The following is a 23,320-nucleotide window of genomic DNA, read 5'->3' as shown; positions in this document are numbered from 1 at the left end:
ACACACACACACACACACACACACACACACACACACACACACACACACACACACACACACACACACACACACACACACACTGCATGCTACCGACCCATCTTACTCCACAGGTCACAGGTATTTTCTTGGAAATGTGCATGGATGTGAACACACACACATCATCGAATGTCATCGGTCGCATCGTTTGCGGGCCGCTGCGTCCTGACAACGCAACCATGCCCCCCGCAGCCTGGCCCATTAAAAACGCAAGCTGTCACATAAGCAATGAGCGAGATAGATATGTTAGTCTCTCAGCGGGTCACCATGTATGTGTGTGTGTGCATGTGTGTGTGCGTGAGCCAGTGCGGGACTGGTAATTTTCCACTGGTCCCCCCCTCTATTTGGTTGACAAACACGAGCCCCTACTAAAGCGGACTGTTGTTGGGGGCTCAACCTGTTTATGGCCCAGGCAGAGCCCCTGGACCTGAAAGGGCTTGGATGGAAATTTCCGTTGTGTTCTGTTTCTGTGTTGGTACTGTACTGCAGGTGAAGGCCTTCTCCTTGAATGTGTGTGAGCTATAGTTCATCCAATACAACTGTGTGTCTCTCAAACTAAAGGCCGGACTGACTGTGCCTTCTGAGTGCTCGTGTGGTGCTGTTGGGAATATGTTGGAGGTAGTGACGGACTCACAGTGCAGGATGTGCCGAGTCAAAATAGACCTACTGACGTCATGGTCTTCTCTTAAATATATACTTTGTCCTAGATCTGAAATGGCTTGCTAGAAATAGGAGAAGAAAACATGACTTTTGTTATATAAATGCACGCGAGCGGATTTTTCCTCTTTTCTTTCCATTGCTGAATGAGCCTTACTTACTGGCTCATGAAAACATGCATGCACAAAGTGATGCATGTGGACTTAAATCCAAAACATGAAATGGGTATGAGCCAGTGCTGGGTCCTGGAAAAAACCTGTAAGTGTTGCCCTCAGGATACATAATATTGATGTTCTCCTCACTTCCCATGCAAACAGCACTTGTTAAAAGCATCACTAATGTATATGTTGATGCAGCTTGAGTTTGCTGATTTAAGATTGAGTCAATAAGCAGAACCGAATACATTAAAATGTCTGTAAGGATTTATGTAAATACATATTTATTCTAAGCCTGTTACTGTTGTACAGCAATACATGGTCAGTAAATGTCATTCATGGTTTAAAGCTAATCCTCTGTGGTAGTCTTTTTTATTTGAAATGCATCAGCTTTATATCTAGAGTCATAGGTAGGCATTAGGAAGTGATTAGTGTTCAATGTCCATATTAGGAAGGCCAGAGATCCTGGACCTTTGATAGATCAGCTGTCATTTGTGACATCGTAGCCCTGCTCGTGCCTCACCAGTGATTTGAACTGTCTGGTTCAGTACCAGCCTCCTCTGAAGGAGAGGGCTCTCCATCTGTGGTGGTGGGCTGGGATTAGTCACTGCCATAGGGGGGTGGGGGGGTGAAGCTGTTGGTTAGATTTATCCGGTTACAGTCAGCTATAAATACTAGAGGAATATCCCACGCCTCTGAGAGAGTGATAGCAGGTTGAGGCTTGTGGTTTAATGTATGTGTTTTTTATTTTTCTTACTTTCTCAGTATTCTGGCTGCCATGCTTTTTATATATCAATAAATAAAACATCTCACAAACCTGAGGGCATCAATGGTAGTATGTTTAGATGTTAAACCACTAAGAAACGAAAGCAAGTACACTTAAAAGAGGAGGATGAGTGAGCTTTCATAAGGAACAGAAAAAGAACGTTGGCTGATTTACAAGATGAAAATACTTTTTATTTAGTTATGCCTTTTCATTTCGTTTACAAACAAGGATTAGGGTTTCAATTAAATATTATATTTTTTTAGGATAATTTAAGATCTTAAGAAGTTAGTGAGAAGGAAATACTCCCCTCTACTATCTTCAGTGTTTCCAAGCAACTGTGGGCAGTACAATCACACAATGAAAATCTATTCAATGTGTTCATTGTCATATTCAGAGCAAGTAAGTTGCTGTAGTTGAATCACAACAGTCTCCCTGACTATTATAATCAATGTGACATGTGACATGTTCAAAACTCTGATATATGTTCTTCCTTATCTTCTGGGATTTGTATTTTAAAGAATTGGGAAAGTCCTGTAACACTACTGCACAGTATCAGATATATTCTGTAGGTTAAGCTATCTTCAGCAAGATCCAACAAAGTTTCATATATACTGGATGGAAGCCAGGTGTCAGAGTTTTAAATTGATCTGGTTTTGGTGTGAAGACACCCAGAGGTGACAGAGTGCTGCTACTGACACAATGAGACCTCCTGCTGAGAGGTGTGTGTGTGTGTGTGTGTGTGTGTGTGTGTGTGTGTGTGTGTGTGTGTGTGTGTGTGTGTGTGTGTGTGTGTGTGTGTGTGTGTGTGTGTGTGTGTGTGTGTGTGTGTGTGTGTGTGTGTGTGTGTGTGTGTGTGTGTGTGTGTGTGTGTGTGTGTGTGTGTGTGTGTGTGTGTGTGTGTGTGTGTGTGTGTGTGTGTGTCAGTCATCAGTCAGTCTGCCCTCCCCTCAGCAAGACAACTGAAGATTGTGTGTGTAGAGTGGAAATTTACCCGGTGCATATGTTCTGTGTAAGAGAGCCTCATGTGTGTGTGTCTGCTAATGTGCACGGGATTTAAAGTATGCAAGTAAAATCTGTGTATGTGCAAATGTACCTGCACGTACAGTAAGTGTGAGGGTAATAGCTCGTTTTCTATCCGCATTAGCTCCCTTGAAACAGTATTTTACAAATATTACTGATCATTTCATATTCTCTCTTAGTAGGTTTTGTTCAGCTTATTCAATATTATCAAGTTAAAGGAAACAAGGAAACATCATTAGTTGATGCAGAAAGGCAGAAATCATAGCCTATTATAAAACATGGCCTGCTGTGAGTTACCCCTTAACATGGTTTTTTGTCAAAGACATCAAACCCAGTGGTGTAATAATAACCAACTTTGTTGTTAAATAAGTTTCAAGTGGGATATCAAATAGTCATGAACAGGGCTTGTTATGAATAACAGGAAAATGAAAAGAAACAGATGTCAAATATATACATAAAAAGATCACAATATGATTTCATTTAGCCATAAGTTTAAGCAAAAACCATACATATATTTGGTTGACAGAACATTGTAAATCGATCAAAATCAAACACATTGCTCCAATTTTCTCCAAAACATTTTTGCATTAGTCCCCAAAAGTTTCCTGTGGTTTTGCCGTCTGAGGATGAAGAAGATGAGGTTTAGACTAAACAGGATTTTGGACCACAGTTACATGCGGTCCTGAATGCAGTGAGACACATTGAAACATCTTTGATCAGTATTCATGTGGTTTTGTTGTGACTCCAGGGGACGGACCACTGCCGTCATCATTCTGCATTCATTTCACCAAAACATAAATCAATGACAATAAAGACTCAGGCTCACACAACTGATGGATGAGAGGCCTTTAAGACAACTAAACGGCTGATAGTTTCATTTCTCTTTTTATCGGCAACGCTTCTCTATTCTTTCAGTCCCTGTGGGGCATCATCTTATTTTAGAAATGGTGGTTTGCATTGTAATAGGAAAACTGATTCCAAATTTGATTAACTGTATTGCTTTTAGCCACAACTGATGGTTTCCCCAATAAAAAGATCAGTGTCATCGCTCTGTACTTCAGAGCCCTGACCCTGACTGTTAGCATCCTACTGCTGCTGCTTTTATTCAGTCACTTTTAGGATTACTGAGAGGCAGCATGTAAGAGCACATTGTATTCATATTAGACCCATCACTTATTCCATCCCCTCTGATGAAACAGCTCTTGTCTGTTTACATAAGGTCCCATGATAAAAAGTATGTGATCTGTCAACAACAATATTGATGTATATGTTATTATTAAAGTCTTTAATGAACCCCATTTGCACCCCTCTCATTTAGTCATCTCCACCAGTTTGATGCTTTTTTTTAACCAGCCAATTCTGACAAATTAAGCACTTTGTATAGTGTGCTTAATCTTTCAAATCTGTCAGAACAAAGCACTTTGTGTAGAAATGTGCCAAAAAAGAGAACAGCAAGAGAATGAACTAATATGTTTTACCAGGACATTACACTGTATCGGTCGGTCGGTCAGTAAGTTAGTTTGTTTGTTTGTTCACTAGGTGAGGAGGTAGGAAAGTAGGAAGAACGTTTGTTTCTTGTTTGATAAGTTCATACTTTTTAGTTCGTTTGTTTGTTTCACGTGTTCATTAACTCATTTGTCCTCTCGATCCAGTATGTCGTCAATACATGATTGTATTTTGGGAAGAGAACATCTAATCTCAATGTCTATTGCAAACCAAACACAACTCATTTCTCATCCATTGTAATTAAACATCCCTCCATATCGCAGACAGCCGTTCCCACACACTCAGTGGAGCGTTTACCCAGGGGACTGTATTCCAGTATCTGGGAGGTGTTTAGGAGACTCCTAGCTCTTGTTATAAAGGATTTCCTGTTAGCTCTGGGACTAGATCCAGCATTCAGATGGCTTTTCCTCAACACACACACACACACACACACACACACACACACACACACACACACACACACACACACACACACACACACACACACACACACACACACACACGCGCACACGCACACACACTGGCATAAACACTAACTGTTATCCCCATCCACCACCCTATCTTCCGGTCTCTGAGCCGAATAAATAAGCTCTCTGATTAATGTCATGATTCCTCAAAGTTCCTGTTTGTCATCAGTGTGCGTGTGTGTGTGCGTGGGGGGGTTATGTTGTGGTCGAGCATGCATGCGGTTTGTCAGCTCTCCGGGAAAAGGGGGTGTATGAATTGCGAAATCCAAGACCTTAGCGTCTCCTTGGCTTTAGAACGTATCAACACAAGTCTTTGTAAATCAAGTGCTTTTCCTGCTGAGGAAGTTGATCTTTTCCCATCGCGACCAATCAATCGTTAAATCAACAAACAGAGAGTTTTTGTGTTTCCACGTTGACGTCAGAGAATATGACTTTGTTTTTGTATTCTATGATTGCTCCCACAAGAGTTTGGAAACAAAATCAGAAAACAAAAGAAGGGGAAGAATAAGTATTTACTTATTCCTTCGATTTCTCATTCAACTCATATTGAGATGGATTTCATTTCTGCCTATATGAATATAAAGTATACAGCGTGCAAACCGAACCTCCTTACTGTCTGTCAGCCTGAGCTAATGGCAGATAATAGATGGGTATAAAGTGTCAGCAGTTGGGGCCTTTTGATACTGTGTGTGTGTGTGTGTGTGTGTGTGTGTGTGTGTGTGTGTGTGTGTGTGTGTGTGTGTGTGTGTGTGTGTGTGTGTGTGTGTGTGTGTGTGTGTGTGTGTGTGTGTGTGTGTGTGTGTGTGTGTGTGTGTGTGTGTGTGTGTGTGTGTGTGTGTGTGTGTGTGTGTGTGTGTGTGTGTGTGTGTGTGTGTGTGTGTGTGTGTGAGAGAGACAGTGGAGAGGTGAAGACAGCCTCTCTTGGGAGACTCACATTACACCCTGCTGGCTGATCCAACACCTTGTGTCCAGTTCGTTCTGACTCCTCTCCTCTCTATCTGATACATCTCTGTTCAAGTCAGCGGCACTCTGAGCCTCAGCCTTTCATTCAAAGGCTTTATTTTCATATGAAATAAATTCAAAACAATAAAATAGTGCAATATTATCTTGCAGACCAATGTGCAAGTAATGCAGATGAAGTTCCCTTTAGACATACAAGCTCAATGTTGCCGAATCAGTGACCAATTAAGTGCAGGAAGCAACAATATACCCTACAATTAGCTAGTCCTTCGTACATTCCCTTTCATGTCTAAATGTTCCTGTTTTACATTTGTGCTACTTGCTGCCCTTCTTGTTCCTTTCATAAATGGCTGAGTAATCCCTGCTTCTTTTATTCTGCCCCCTTTGTCGTTGTGTCTGCTGCTGCTGGGCTCAGCTGGGTGCAGTGACATGCAGGAAGACTCCCTTCTCTCTCTGTGTGTTTGGACAAGTGGCTGGGCACAACCTGCATGACTCATCATTTTGAACAATGATGCCATATTCACATGTTGCTTGTCCCTGAACTGTTTACAGACACTCGATTTGTTTTCATAGACTCACCAAACATCCGGATGGCTGCCAGTCAAATGTATGTCAAAGTGTCACAACATCATCAACAAGGGACTGATCTGCAGTCCTTAAAGGTGCTCTGTTGAGTTGTCTTGTACAGTAAGTAGAGTGAGGTTAACATTCAGATGTTCTCACAAGAACACATTATGTCTATCGTTGAGGCTCATTTCCACAAAAGCAATGGAGACTTTTAAAAGGGACACCAAACAGACTGCACCAGTCTGAAGTAGACTGACTGACTACTGCATAATCATGTTGCAATTAAGTAGGACTCATCAACTGTACACAATGGTTACACATTATCAACCTGCAACAAGGAATTAAAGGCCAGCTAATGTCATACACTTTACATACTGACATTATCTTTGTCATATAAATTGGGACACAGATTAGACATTTCGAGGATATACTGTAAAGCCTTTTTGAATGAAGTATTTTACTTAAACATTATACTCTATACAACATGTCCTAACGGCAATTTAGTTTAGTAAATCACTCATTCTTCTTTACCAACTTACTGTTGTAAAAAGAACTTGAAGGCAGCAATTATTATCTCGACTCGTTGAAGTTATTCATCTACTAGGCTGGTCCGACATTAGCTTCATCTTGATTATATTATTGTGTTGCAATTGGGATATAAAGCAACATTCCAAACTGTTTACAAACTCAGGTTGGTCAATATTATCATGGATGAAAAGGACATAGTGTTATCTGTGTGTATCCGTTTGCAGCACTAACTATATGCATGTTCTCTGCTACTGGTCGAATGTCTGCACCTGTACAATATAAATAGGATGTTTGGTAAAGAGTGCGAATGGTTTTCCTACCTTACACTGTGCCGCGCAGTCTTTTGACTCTCTGGACTCTGGAAGTTTAATCTGATTTTGGCCAAATGTGTGTTGTCCTAACGGCTAGTGACCTTAGCAACACTGAACTTTGATTAACTTTCTCTGATTCCGGAGAAAACACATTCAACAGAAACAGGACGTCAGTAACTGGCTTCCAGTAACTGCTAGAATCCACTTCAAGACACTGGTACTTGTGTACCATGCTGTGAATGGATCTGGCCCTTCCTACATCCAGGACATGGTTAAACCGTACACCCCAGCACGTGCACTCCGCTCTGCATCAGCCAAACAGCTCGCTGCACCCGCACTGCGAGGGGGACCCAAGTTCCCATCAGCAAAAACACGTGGGTTTGCTATCCTGGCTCCAAAATGGTGGAATGAGCTCCCCATTGACATCAGGACAGCAGAAAGCTTACACATCTTCCGGCGCAGACTGAAAACTCATGTCTTTAGACTCCACTTCGAGAGATAGAACTATTAACAAAGCACTCATATACTAACAAAGGACTGGCTTATCTAAAGCCTGTTGAGTAGCACTTGAAATGTTTTAGCTCTATGAAACCTGATGTACTTAAATGATTCTGTTTCCTTCAAGTGTGTAAATCTTCTTGGTCGAATGAACTTATTGTAAGTCGCTTTGGATAAGAGCGTCAGCTAAATGCAATGTCATGTAATGTCAGGCAGCCGTTCTCTCTCACCAGGGCTCTGCAGTTAGCTACTGTCTGCTAGCTAAAGCCAAGACAGCGAACATGCAAACAAACTGTCTTTCCAGTGACGCAGTGATGATCTATTTTTGTAGGCTGACTCAAAAGTTAGCATCACATGGATCCCTCGACAAAAACAATGGGATTTCTCTCTTTGTTTTCTGTATAATGAGGATGTTGTTGAAGCACAATTCTAATCACCAGATGTAAAAATCAAACGATAAGCTAAGGCTAAAGCTACACAAACGACATCAAGTCCTCAAGAATTCACCGCTAAGTTAAAGGCGGCTAATGTTCGGCCGGATGACGTTTACAGGTCTAATTTAGAAACCGTTTTTATTACACATTAAAGCTTTGGATACTCACAAGTGGGGTTTTTACTGACGTATTTTCGGTCATAGAATAAAACCTGAAAATCTTATTAGCTTGTGTTAATCATCCATCTTATTTTAGGTAGCTAACCACACGAAACTGTTCAAGAAGAAGGAACCAGGTGTGGTAAAATACTGACTAATTTCCAGGTTTTATGACTCATTCTGGCGGGTGATTGCAGACGGGATATTTCAGAATAACAAACGTTGTGACCATAAATAGCTATTCACATAAGAATGGATTGATGAATAATATAGCAAGATAATTGAAAAGGAAATGTCTCAAAGGCTGGGGAATTAATCTCTGAACGGACTCATCTTTATTCAGCTGATATGACCCATTACTTCCCCTGAGCTGTAACATATTGACTTCCCATTCTTTACCTGCTTCAGTGGATAAAGAAAATACAATCAGCAGACAGATATCTGGGCATAAATTCACTTATGGCAAGTCAGGGGCATCACCTGCTTGCATCCCTGTTATCTCAATTTATTTTTGACAGGCTCATAACTTATCAATTTTAGACCCGGATATATATTACCATGCCAACTGTGATGAAGGGGTCTTCTTCACAAAGATATATGCCTAGAATGTAAGAGTGTTTGTCCTCTCTGAACTTCCCGGCAGCAGCCACCTTTCACCTACTTTGGTGGAGTGATTCAGATTGTCGTCAAGGACTTTATCAAACAGGTTGCTGACACTGTGAATGATAAACAAAGTTGGAGTCTTTACTTGTCAAAGTCCCCAGTATCCTGCTCTATTTTGGGAGTTTGACAGCTTTTCTTGGCAGAACTGTGTGTGTCTGGTTTGGAGTGAACTTTGGATGTTGAGTGAAGTAAAAACACATTTTACCCTGATACAGTTGAGGTCAGTGATGCCATTTAAACCTGATGTTTGCTCTGGTTTTCTAGGTTAGGTCACCTGGATGTTTCCCAGTGTCGCAACAGACATGACACAGACATTTTGCTATAATGATGCCTCTTTTTACCAATATTCTACATTTTATATTTATATTGACAATCATTTATCATTTGGGAAGATTTTCTCATGCCCGGCAAAGGAAATTGAAGACAGAGGAATTGAGCCAGACTCTTGATACCAGCGAAATGTCCTGAAATAGAAAATATGAGTCGCCTAACTTCCTCGCAGAATCAGGAAATGTTGAAGGGAGGAAGGAAATGGCGACTGCTAATCAAATATAACTGTATCTATTATAAGCTCTTTGTTCTTGGTTTATCAGCAAATTGCAATCAGTCCGCTTTTCAAGTTTGTTTTTAACCTCGTTTGAATCTGCAATCTTATTATTCGAGTCTGAGATGATGACAACAGCAGGCGCGCTGCTGGTGGCGAGGGCATCGGCTCACAAACAAAACATATCTGAGAAAATCATTAAACACACAAGGAAACAAATACGTACACATCATTAACGTGAATATGTAAAAATATGCACATTAATGATCACAATATTGTCAAAAACCGAGCTGCCTCCATACTTCTATAGTTAGAAAACACATGCATATGCTTGTAATTATGGTCTCATGTGCACATAAACACTTAGTGGAAAGTAACTAGGTGCATTTACTCAAGTACAATTGTGAGATACTTGTGCTTCCATTGTATTCTACTTTATACTTCTACTCCACTACAATTTGGAAGATCTACATCAGTTACTAGTTACACTTTCGGTTCATATTATACAAATCTATATTATTTGACAAATGATTTATGAGGTATTAATATGAATTAAGATACCTGACAGTATACAACATAATTCAAATCAGCTCTTCCCTCACAAGCTGCAAAATGAAGATGATTTTCACATTAATGGATCAGTGACGATAATCCAGCAACACGTGATATTATCATATTTACTATGCTAACATTTTGAATGCAGGACTTTTACCTGTAACAGAGTATTTATAAGTATTTCTTCACACACACACACACACACACACACACACACACACACACACACACACACACACACACACACACACACACACACACACACACACACACACACACACACACACACATACCATGTATACATCACATCAGGGGACATTACATTGACTTACATGCATTTCCTGGAGACTTATCCTAACCTTAACCATAACCAACACATGCCTAACCCTAACCCTAACCCCTAAACCTAACCAAGTCTTCACCCTAAAATTAATGATTCCCCTCATGGGGACCTTCAATTTGTCCCCATAAGGGCGGCAAGTCCCCACACGTGACTGTGTATTTAGGACCCAACAAGTATAGTAATGCTAGGCCACACACACACACACACGCACGCACGCACGCACGCACACACACACACACACACACACACACACACACACACACACACACACACACACACACACACACACACACACACACACACACACACACACACACACACACACACACACACACACACACACACACACACACACACACACACACACACAGCCTCAGCTCCTGTAGGGGTCACTGTAGCTCCACAGTCAGGACCAAGTTCAGCAGCAGATGAATGAAGGGCCTCATCCATGACTCTCTTCTCCCTCTTAGTGGCTGGCCCTTTTTGGATGAAGACATTGCTGCACTCATATCCATCTGTAAAGACACTCTAAACATCATTTTGTTTAGTGTGCAGAACTTAGACAAAGCTCTGTTCTGAGGAAGTAGCTTGAAACAAATGTGCAAAACAAATAGCCGCTAAATCACAACTGTCGTAAAGCCTTCCAAGCATTGTGGTAGTTGTGAGTATGTGAGTGGACTGAGACGGTATGGAGTGCATGATAGTGCAGCTGTGGCTCTCATTAAGTCTAAATGACACCGTGAGGAAGTAGAGCACAGTGTATATTGGCTTTGTATGCAGGAGCAGCATGAGTGGAGCACACTGTATTTAAACTGATCAGACTCTTCACTAATTATTGATCAGCTTTACAGCCATTGACAGACACTAAGAGCCGCTGCAGATCTCTCCATTTGCAGAGAAAGGATGTGTCCTGGATCGATGGCCTGTTGGACAGTAGTGGATAAGGCTGCTCTGTGTTGACTTCTGTTCTGATCGATATGATTAACCGTGCCCTCGTCGCTCGGATCATCTGGAAGCGATGCAACAGGTCGCCATAAACAGATCTGTGTGTGCTTTCTTGCAAACCCATGGATGCAGCTTGCCTTGAGACTCCATAATCGTGTTGGTGTATGTTTTGAAACATAACTATCATAACGTTTGTAGTTATTTCGCCATCAGATTTTAGGTTTTGACCAAAAATGGATACATCATGTTTTTTTTATAAGCTTTCTTTCTACCCTCCCACTTCAACTAACTTAGTTTTCTTGAACCTGTTCTGTTTATATTCATATTGAATAAGCTGAATACAATTTTTATTGCACTGTTGTTATATCAGCATCTAATTGAGACTCAACAGCCTTGTAAGCCGTCATGAAGGAGAAAAAATCCTTTCACAGCAAGATTTTTGTATATAACTGTTTTCATGATGTTTGGCTGTGCGGCATTTTATCTTTGACCGAGATAGCATAAAGGTGTCCTGTTTAATAGACAAAGCATTGCAGTAGACCAAGTAAGTCTATTTGCGGCTTGGTGCACACCACTTATACACACACACACACACACACACGCACACACACACACACACACACACAGACACAGACACAGACACACACACACACCGTAGAGGTTTGTGACAGAGCAAAGTAGACCCATTGAGTGTGTGTGTTTAGGGAGCTGACCTTGAGCAGCTAGCTACAGTGTTTTTATAGCTGTGTGTGTGTGTGTGTGTGTGTGTGTGTGTGTGTGTGTGTGTGTGTGTGTGTGTGTGTGTGTGTGTGTGTGTGTGTGTGTGTGTGTGTGTGTGTGTGTGTGTGTGTGTGTGTGTGTGTGTGTGTGTGTGTGTGTGTGTGTGTGTGTGTGTGTGTGTGTGTGTGTGTGTGTGTGTGTGTGTGCGTCTCGTGCCTCACAGTCCTAAGAGGTCTCTGTCTGGTCTCCAGACTAGTTCACACCAGATGTTGAGAAAGGAAATTCAAGAGGCTCCTTGAAAACAGCCCCGCCGTGATGGAAAGCAGCTGCAGACGCTCTCTGACTGAAGTGTGAAAGGAGAACGAGAGAAGGCCTGCTGGAATGTGCTTCAACCGATTATTTGAGACAATACAAATTAAAACAAATCACGATTCACGATGCTTTGAGGTTGCACCATGGGCATCAAAGGCCTTCTGTATGTAGCACACATACAGTAGAGGTTTGACCGAAGTCTGGCCAATTGAAAGCTAACGTACTTGCATGAGTTTATTTCCTCCAGGGTTCTTACGGTCATTAAAAACCTGGAAAAGTCATTGAAATTCAAAATGCCAATTCCAGGCCCTGGAAAAGTTATGGAAAACAATATTTTTCCCAAAGTTTTGGAAAAGTCATGGAAATTTAACTAAAGTTGCATCAAATATAATTTATATTTTATTTAATTGCCGAAATAGTAATACTATAAAGATAATAGATACTGTATGGTTTAGTAAAATGGCTTTTAACTGACGAGGCGTTTTGCTGGTGAGAGATTTTAGTTGCTTTAGCCTGAAGCTAGTAAGCCTATTTGATTTGTTTTAGATAGGCTCAACATGTTTCATATACAGACCTTATTTTCCTGTTCCATGTTAAAATAAACCATTTTCAGTGGTACCGCTGAGAAAGAATCATTTTTTTGGTCATGGAAAATTAGGTAAAGGTCCTGGAGAAGTCATGGAAAATCATTGGTTTCCTGTTCCTCATGGTTGAATGCAATTATCTCAAAGGTGCCATTTTATGCTTCTTTCTGGTTTGTCCTTTTCTTTAGTGTGTGATCATGATTTCTGTGCATGTATGGTCTGTAACGTGTCTCTTCTAGAGGGAGTTTTTCTTCCACTTCGAACTCCTTTATTTTAATCTGGAACATAGTGACATCACTATGCAACACTCGCACTTCTATTGGCTCGCGCTCCAACACATTGTTTTATACCAGATAGGCTAAGGGGCGGGACATCTCTAAGCGGGTTGACCAATCACAACAGATCCGGCCAGCTAACCAATCAGAGCAGACTGGGCTCTGGTTTCAGACAGAGGGTGAAAAGAGGTGCTGCAGCACAGGCAGTATGAGAGAAATAAAGAGCTTTTTGAACATTAAAGCATGGAGACATGTCCCAGTAGAGACACAAAATACTAATATGATCCTGAAAATGAGCAGAATAGGGCCCCTTTAAGTAACCCTGGATAAAATCATCAGAAATGTATTGTAATGCTTTTTGTTTTTAATGCACCCATTTGTCGACTACGGCACAGGGGTTAAACATTTTGGACAAGATACTTTACCCTAAATTGGTCCCATAGGCATGTATATGGTATTTCATTATATGTAAGCCACTTTGAATGAATGTATCAGCTAACATGTGCTTTAATCTAATACAACAGAAATACACATTGTACAGGATATTTTTTCCCCCATTACATTTCCCCTTCAAAGCTGTAGAGCACACGCAGCAAGTCTGGGATATTCTTACTTTCCGCATTCCCTTGCTTTTTAACAGTGACACTGTCAACATTGGTTTAAGCTGCTCATACTTCAAAGTGCTGACAGGCTCTTATTGCTGTGTCACACCAGACCACATCCACACTCAGGCTCTCAGTTGACCCTTTATACTGAGAATATATCAGCAACTCCCTGAATACGTGCTCAACTGTGTGTAAGTGAATGGAGATGCAGTGTTGTGGCTGTTTGAATGTAAAATACCATGAAGGGGTGTGTGTGTTTATTTGGCAACAGCTGGCTCAGCAAGAAAGCCTCAGCCTGAGGTTCAACACAAAACACCTGTGAACTTTACTTCTGCTCTCTGACCTTAAAAAACCGGGCATTCTGCACAACAACACTTAAGGTAGCTTAGCATTAGCCCGCATGAATGTGCTGAACATGTTAAAAGTGTAGCAACAGTGGCTCTGTTGAAGACTTTCCCTCAACATGTGACGCAAGGGACACCAGTAAGATGTAATCACCCTCCGTCTCAGCGCACTCGTATTTTCGTCTTTATTTTTTATTTTTTTAACTGCCATATGTCGTGTCAGCAAATGTTGAATCTCTATATTTCTCCTTCTCACACACTGGCCCACTAACCCACCTAACAGCCATCCCCCCCCATGTGACCTGCTTCTTACAACTGGCTGTCCCGTGTGCTTCCTTCAGCACATAAATAACACACGTACTTGAACTGAGCTGCGGCACGTGAGGAGACTGAAGATGCCTGCACATACTAAATAGTGAAACACAAGGGAACAATGACATTGAATGGCTCTGAAATACGCACTGCCAGGAACATTCCTCAATTCGAAGCAGTAATCATTTGACTGAGTGAAAAGATATGTTATTTGGCTTGGTAAAAGAAAAATAAGTCCGATTTGAAGGAGGAACGGTGGTGTGATTGACAGTGAAAAGCATTGAAGTTGCATAATAGGGAGGCATTGCAATTATAAAAGGGTTGAATGAGAATATCGTATTTCATTTTTAGCTTTATCTCTCCTTGAACAAAGGCATAAGAGGAAACACCCAGGGTGCAGGCTGTGGCTGGAACCAGCTAGATCAGACCGGTAGCAGTTAGAGAGAAGGGGGAGGTGAAGCAGGAGGAAGAGGAGGAGGGGGAGATGTGATAAAGGGTGGAGCAGAGGATGGAGAGGGAGCTGGGGGTATAGAGTGAAGAGGATGGGATAAGGGAGGCTGTGGGAGAGGAGAAGTGGAGGTTAAGTGTTTTTAGGCACAAGTGTAGATGGATAGTTTGGCAGGCAGACAGCCCAGGCCCGTTTCCCTCAGTGATGTAATGCATCAGGCAGGGGCTATTTTTAGCATCACTGATACACTTAGCTACACTAGCATCAGGGCTATTGATCAGCAGCACGGCTCAATGGGAGGAAGAGCCCTGCACCGTGGCTGCAGAGATATATTGTGTTTCCTGTGTGCAGCATTGTTACTCGTCTCTTTTGCTAGGCCTTGCAATTAGACAGAGTTGTAGTTTTATAATAAAGCTAACTTCTTCTTTGTTTTACTGTGTTTTATCTCGTTGTCTATTAATTGTTTCATTTGCCATTTGGCATGAAGCCGGTTTCCTCTCAGCTTCGTTATCGTTAACCACTGCAGAGCTAATGTTGAGAAAGAAGCATTTCTTTATTTTTAAAACATACTTAAAATGTCAAACTTCAATCTTGTCTAAAGATAAGTCGAGGCATTCCCAAGGCAGCAGTAGATCTGAAACAAAAACAACAAGAACACTAAACTGAGAGTCTCCATGGCCATAAAACAATGAGGAGCTCTGTGATTGGACGTTTAGCCTCGGAGATGGACCAATCGTTCAGGCTTGAAGACTTTGGCCTGATGACAAGGCCACAAGAAATGAAGAGCCACTTTGTTTTGTACTTTTCGATGTAATCTCAAGAGCTTTTCATGGGTAATTAATTTGAAAAAGCTTTATTGGCATGAGCCCAATGACATTCTGTACAGAGTTGCATCTACACTATACATGCTTTCATATACAGTTGGATGAAATGGTTGTGTTTTTATACATTTTCAACTAAAGCAGAATTCACTTATTGAGCGTTACTCAAACATCCCCCCACCCGCTGTCCCAGTTTATCTCGTTAAAGTGACAGGTAACAGGTCTGCAGGATAGGATGTCTCTGTTTGGGCGGAGGGCCAAAAGAAGAATATAACAGAATTCATATCGCTGAAATATTGATTATTGTGCAGGATTAAACTGACAATATATGCATATAATACACCATTAAAAAGACCGGAAAGCGATGTGAGGCTTGCTGTAGATTCAGGTCCGTCCCTCCCTACAGGCCGATCATGCAGGCTGCATGGGGCCTCACATTGCGCAGGGGGCCTCGCGCAGGGGTCCTCGGCTTATGAGCTAGGCTTGTGCGCAGTTCTCTATCAGCGCAGTTCTCAGCGTAGTTCTCTGCGCACCCTCCCCTTCATGGTGATGCTCAGCCTCTCCCCTTAACTCCTAACAGTCACCATCATGTCAACCACAACACAGAGAAATACTGATAGAAATTAGTGTGTAGTTGTTGATACATTGCTGACAGAGGGAACTACATTTGAATACAGATTTAATAAATATCAGTTTGTGAGCATGTCATAAGCATGTTTTGTCTTGACTATATTACAACTATATTATAATCAAATAATATAGTATTTATATTATTGAATTGATTCTGATTATTATTATCAGTAGAGGTAGTTTATTTGCATTAATTATATTTTAATCTTTTTGAGGCTAGTATTTGGCAGGAAATGCAGACGTATCCACCTGTAAACGCATACTGAACTACACACATGCACATTTACCATTTACCTGACTGTATAAAAAAGTAACTGTTAATAATAATAATAAACAGGAATTATATTTGCAAAATACTTTGTTTCCAAAAAAAAAATGTCACTCCTGTCGGTGGGAGGGGGGGGCCTCATCTCACAATGTTGCTTGGGGCCCCAAGTTGGCCAGGGACGGCCCTGTGTAGATTAAATCAGTTCTCTCAAGCAGAGACAAACTTTTCTGTGAGAATGCAGCTCTCTTTCATTTCCTCCACTATGACTCTTTATTTAAGTTTTTCGTTAACTGATTTAAAACATGTGAATGCTTATGAGAAGATGCCTCTTTTTCTATTTGATTTGCTCTCTGTCGTGTATAATCTTCGTTAAATGGAGTAATAATTGTGTTGCGTAATTTCGGAACTTTGTTTTCCAGCTTCTGAGGTTCCTGTTTTACCAGACGTGACACATAACACACGCCACACTGACATGACATGTATTAGGAATCCTGCAGCACCAGCCATTCTCTGCTCTTGATAAGTCTGCAGCCCCGGGGTCTAGACAGGCCGACTCCTGGTGTCTTACACAAAGGAGAAGGAGGCCTGGGGACAAAGGGTGCAGCGTTAGATCGGTCTCTGATAAGCTCCACATACACACCTGTTGCCTCCCCACCTTACTAACCTAGGCCTGTGGCAGGTCATTATTACTGCAGTGCTGACATGTACCTGTGTTATATTAACAATGACCACAGTTATGACCGTTACCTCCGTTACTACTAGGCTTATCACAGCTAATGGGCCTCCACAAAGATATTATCAATCCCAGCCCTGACAGCCCTAATCAAAGGCTAATTTATTGTCTCTTACATTTGTATAATTAGTGTTATTAGCTCCAGGGATGATGGGTACCTCCCTTCTCCCTGTAACACCCTGTATCTTACACTCATTTCAGAAAATAAATAGTTTTTTTCGATTTTAGCATCCACGATTTATTTCTCCAAGATATATTCTAGTGCTTAATTTGAAGGCCTACATTTAATGTTGAAGATGTCCCCCTCGATATACAGAACTTAACATTTTATGTATTTGCATGCTTGCTTCTAGCCTTCCTTGACAGTAGGAGTGTTTCTGAACTGCACAGTTCTTGGCAACAGCAGCGTGACTTGTCTGTTTACAGAAAACTTGATGGCCCGGTTCAATTGAAACCTCATTGGACCTTCACTTCAAAGAGTGTGTGTATGTGTGTTCATCCTCCAGCCTCCACTCTAATGTCCCATGAAAGAAATGAAGCCATGTAGAAATCCTAACAGATTATTTCCCTGTCTTTCTATTTTAGCAATATGTCACAAGGTGTGATATATTAGCCAGATCACAGTTAGTGGCAACAACAGAGTATTATGTAATAGCAACAAAAGCAATAAAAAGTTGGCTCGAGTTCCTGTCAGCGCTTGTGTGTGTGACATCTTATTTTAAGGACCTGTTGAATCATTTACCTGCTGTCTGTCCTTGACTTGTGATAGGGTTTATTCACACACCACTGCACTCAAACGCTCTTTCCAGCCCTTTGCCCTCCTTTCTATTCGAGGCCATTTCTCTGTAGTTGTTATGTCATAGTTTCACCACAGGTCAGTGGTGTCAGTCGTTCAATAGTTCTCTCTGTGGCTGCTGTGGTTTGTCACGGAAGGCTGCAGTAAAAGGGACATTGCTCAAAGATGTACCATGCTAAGACAAAGAGTTTAAGACACAACCTAATATCATTTATATCTAGCCTGATGTCCTTGCAAAGGGATGAGCAGAGACAAAGTGATTGAGTAGCACCTAATACACCCATTGGTCCATTTTCCCACTTCTACACTGACCTCCTATATAGTTTTCTTTCTGTTTTTCAATCTGATGTTTAGGGGCTGCTTGGTTTTAGCAACAGTCCTTGTTAATATACAAAACGTTACAACTAAATGTACAGGATACCATTTTCTAAACTAGACACAGGTACATTTGATCTTTAGAAGTTAAAGTTGTTTACATCTGTATGACAACATTAACTGTGTGTCCTATGTTGCGCAGTTTATTAGTAAATGTTTGTTAAATGCAGACGGTGTTGTACATGACAGGGCAGGCTGTTCAGTCAGGACCGATGCAGACTTCCTGTTGGTGGGTTAAATAACTTCCTCTCTCCACTAGTTTGTTTTAGATGGCACTTAATGTGGCGGGCCCTCCAAGCGAACACACACACGGAGTGGAAGTGGGAAGGGAGTAGGGATCGGTTTGGAAACGGCCCTCCGTGTGCCCTTGGTGCAAACAGCCACAAAAAATGCATCGCCACCCTTTTTGTGCGAGCCACACTTGACTGTGCCCCACGCTTGATTTAACAAAATTATACCCACATGCCTGTTTGTACTGCATGTTTGCTTATGATTATGTGACTAGCGTCCTGCAGTTTATTTAGCATTTCTCGCTTGGTAGTTCCCCCCTTGTTTTGCTTTCGGGAGGATCGACGGTGTGTCACACTGTGCCTTTAGCCAAATGAGTCTAACTGGCTGCCAAAAACACACAACCCCGCCGCATAATCTTTGTTCCCATAAGCTACCTGAACAGCTTCTCCGCTCAGGCACGATTCCAGGCAGCGCAGGCACGAGTTTCCTTCCTGTGCCATCCCTCCCACTCCCTGCATGCAGCGCTGGGAGCATGGATGGGAAACTGACTCATTCTTTTTTTTTAAAAACGACCCTGACTCTCCCCCCTTACTCAACAGGGGGATGCAGACCTGGTTAGTAAGAGGTGGAAAGTCCGGGAATGGTTATTTGGGGTTTTCCCCAGTGGGCAATAAAGGACAAAAGAAAAACAAACAGACTGTACAAAGAGGGAGGGGAAAATACATTAGTTACGTTGACATCCCATCATTCAAACATGCAAGGTGTCATCCAAAAGAGTATCACTTATTGTCACTCTTTATTTAGTGTGACCTCAACACCAATCAAGTCAAACAAAGTTAAGTGTGCGCCTTGCATAAATGTGGAACACCATGATTATTCAACAGGAAGATGCAGAACTGGTTAGTAATTGATGGAAACCCCAGGAATGGTTGTTTAGGTTTTTCCCTGATGGGCTTTCTAATGTGTGGTAAAAGACATAGGAATGATACAATACAAAGAGGATGGGAGAGAGTCATCTGAGGTCAGACTATGTTGAAATCCCCACTCTAACATGGTGTCAGGGCTGTCATCTATTCTAAAGGGTATGTCATTATTTATTTGGAGTAACCTAAACCCCAGTGAAGTCAAATAAGTATAAGGTGTGTGCACCTGTATTTGAGTGAGGAAAACATGTGATGTCACTGCTCAATGTGCCTGTTTACCTGGTTACTATAGAGACTGTGTATCTACGCAAACCAGCCGGTGCCAGCAGTATATTTTGGATATATAAAGTGCTCAACTTGTCTGTCCTCAGAATCATATGCTTGCTTGGCTTTGGTAAATTAACTCAAAATGACTGTTGAGGTAGCACACATAATTACTGTGTGTTATGTGGGTAAGAAGACTCTGTTTAGATGCTGCCAGACCGGTCTTTATCATAGTTGTCACACACTACACCTTGTCTCCACTCCCTTAACTGACTGCCTGTGGCTGCCTGAATCCAATTCAAGACACAAGTATACTGGCCTACTGTGCTCTGAATGGATCGGGTCCTTCTTAAATCCAGTACATGCACTTTAGCACATTCATTTCCCTCTGCATCAGCCAATCATCTCGCTAACTGCAAGAGGGACCCTGTAGCCTTTAAGAAAAACACGCCTGTTACACCGTCTTGACCCCAAAATAGTGGAGTCAATGAGAATGTTGCGTCTTAGACTGTAAACCCAGCTGTTCACCAATAAAAAGAAAAGAAACTGCACCGACAATGGTAACTAACTGAGGGCTAATGTACCTGCAGTCTTCTTGCTTCTCTTAGGTTTTATCCTCAATGTAGAGTGCACTTATTCTAAATCGCTTTATATAACATTGAAATGAAATGTAATATATATGTTGCTCAAGAATCTCGACAAAGTATAGTTGGTGTTCTGACCTCATCTCGGTCTGTCCCTGACTGCTAAGGGAAATTAATATAATCGAGGTGACATTTGACACCAAGTTTTCGTCCTTCTCATATCCCTCTCTCGTCTATTCACCCTCTTCCTGCTCCATGGCACTGGCCTCAGGCTGCGTTATGTAACTCTGTCAGACCTGAGGGTAATGAAGCTCTCAGCTGGACAGCAGGTTGAATATATTCTGCTGCCCTCATGGCTTTAAACAGCCCTGCCTCCAATTCTGGCCCTGATATGATCCCTCCTTCGAATAACTTCTCCATCTCTCTGTGTCTTATTTCTGCAGTGATTGTTGCCCTTTATTCAGTTATTTGGAGTCCAACACCCACACATTTGTACAAATCTGTTTGCACGTGGGATGGTTCGAAACATATTTGTCAGAGTTGTTTATGTATTATTTGTACTCCTGCCTGCATAGCTTGCTGCAAGGTGATGTAACAGGTCTGCAGGATAGGATGTCTCTGTTTGGGAGGAGGGCCGTCTGAGTCCTGCTGTCTCCTTTTTAAAAATGTATGGACTATAACGCAAGCAATAAATCGCCTCCTGCGCAATATGACCCGCTGACACTGCAGAGAGGACTGCACCTGTGTGTCTGTGTGAGCCAACATGTCAATGTATCCTCCTAACAGAGCAAATGATGTGCATACAGTCATTGCCATGCTTGATATGCTAAAGGATGAAAGGTTAATTTACACACAATGTAAGCTGATTCTGAAGTTGTCTTTTTTTCTGTTTCTCCTCAGATCTGTTTCCTGGTGTCAGCTTTCCGTGGCCGGATGTTTTCAGAGGACAGCTGTGCTGCTCTGGCACTCTTCTCTCACTATTTCCACCTCAGTCAGTTCTTTTGGATGCTCATACAGGTAACAGCAGGCTAACCAGCAAGACACAATTTACTTTACATTGCAACTTAAAAACGTACATACAGTACATAGGACATAATGGGGATATGTGAAATAGGAAACCCCTATTGTAAAATGTTGCAATATATATTACTCAAATCTCTAGAATTGAAGAAAGTCATCTAATATACAGAAACAATAAAAGCTATAAAAAACACCTAATATTAACATATACCCTAAAACGTATCTAATTGAACCCTAAATGGTCCCAAAACATCTACACATGGGGTTCATATTGGTAACACATAATAAACAGGGATATACTGTAGGACAGAGGGAACATAATTGTACAAATGAAATGCATTTCAGAGAATATTAAACCTCTGACGTTATTGGGTTAAAAACGGCTGCCTTTAGTTTTATAGATATTTATAAAGTTTCATCGATCTGATTCCATACCTGCGGACGTCTCCAAACCATACTATAGCTGGTACATTTAAGTTTTTACATAAGATGCTTTTGCATGGTATCATATGTCAGGTGATATGGTCAGGTGACATATTCCTAGGTCACCCATTTTTGCTGTAATTGTTGCCATTCAGCTAGATATAGATGACACACTATTTTCCTCATTTTAGCAGCGATATGTTCCCTGTTTCTATGATGTCTCTCCAGTCGGCAAGCTTTAACAACCAATCTATTTACTAGGCCTTCAACCAGACAAAGGAGCGAAGTGTTGAGCAGAAACTCAAGAGGGTCAAGAAAGTCAGTCTGTCATTAAAGGATACAGCATATGAACCTCATAGCATATTATTCTCCTGTTCCCAAATTGTATTCTTCACTGGCGTTATTTGTAGTCCTTGTTGTGTTCATTTAAATATCACTAATTGAAGTGCACGTGTAAGTGAAGTCTCGCCCCTTACTCCTGCTCATTGTCCTCATGACTTGGCATAGACTGTGTTCCCATTCTTTGAAGAAGCATGTGTTTTTTACATAATAACTAGTGAAATTCCTCCACCATCTAGGCTCAGACAGGTTTTGAGTCAGGGGGTGAGTCGAGGTACAGACTGCTGCATGACATGATCTTTGACCCTAGACTGCTACTACTTAGTAACACCTCCCCCCTCGCAGCTCCTAAACCCCCGTTTTTTTTACCATCTGTCCCTATTTCTTTAGTTTGTGACATAACGGCGAAGAACAAAGGCAGGCGGGCAAAGTCCCAGCTTAACATGAGCAAGTTATTAGTGCCGTGGTTTATGCGATCAGAGACTGACTTCAAAACATTTGCCACGGATCATTAAACTATTGCTTCAACAACAAATTCCACCCCTATTTTCTATTTGTTGTTTTATATACATCCCACAAAGAGTAAATCTCGTCAAAGCCAAAACTTTAGAAAGACTAAACATGATTTTGTACACAGGAATGTGGAGTGGTAAAACAAATTCATTGACTAAATATAATAATTTTTTCTTTAGTTTATTTTATTAGGAAATAAAACACTTAAAAAATATCACCTCGTTAAAAACAGATTCAAAGTGGCCTTATTATGCGTATTTTCATTTCTCTCATACTGCCTGTGCTGCAGCACCTCTTTTCACCCTCTGTCTGAAACCAGAGCCCAGTCTGATCTGATTGGTTAGCTGGCCAGCTCTGTTGTGATTGGTCAACCGCTTCGAGACGTCCCAAACCTTAGCCTATCACGTACAATGTGTTGGAGCGCTAGCTAATAGAAGCATGACTGTTACATAGTGATGTCACTATGTTACAGAAGTAAAAAAGGATTCCAATTGAGGCGTTTTAGGCAGGGGGGGTTTGTGTGTGAGAGATTCTCCCTCTCTCCCATGTTAGCCTTTGCAGACAATTGACATGCACAACAACCTGTATAAGACACTACAGGAAAGGGAGAACTCAAACAAGTATAAAACAGCCCCTTTAATAGAGGTTGGACCACCATGAAATGCTGCCTAAGGAAGAGTGAGAAAT

At 41.5% G+C, this 23,320-nt stretch overlaps 1 protein-coding gene across 2 annotated transcripts in view; it reads left to right on the top strand.

Moving 5' to 3' along the window:
- The window catches only part of adgrv1 (adhesion G protein-coupled receptor V1), a 156,241-nt gene that overhangs the window by 93,514 nt on the left and 39,407 nt on the right, over nucleotides 1-23,320 (top strand). For both annotated transcript variants that reach the window (XM_079686151.1, XM_079686150.1), the window contains one exon: nucleotides 21,239-21,355. In XM_079686151.1, the coding sequence (XP_079542277.1) occupies nucleotides 21,239-21,355 (117 nt within the window). The remainder of the gene's footprint in view (nucleotides 1-21,238; nucleotides 21,356-23,320) is intronic.

This window comes from Notothenia rossii (assembly GCF_949606895.1).
Source record: "Notothenia rossii genome assembly, chromosome: 6".
Taxonomy (NCBI): domain Eukaryota; kingdom Metazoa; phylum Chordata; class Actinopteri; order Perciformes; family Nototheniidae; genus Notothenia; species Notothenia rossii.
The sequence above is the reverse complement of the archived record's forward strand: the minus strand, read 5'-3'. Positions and strand labels throughout refer to the sequence as shown.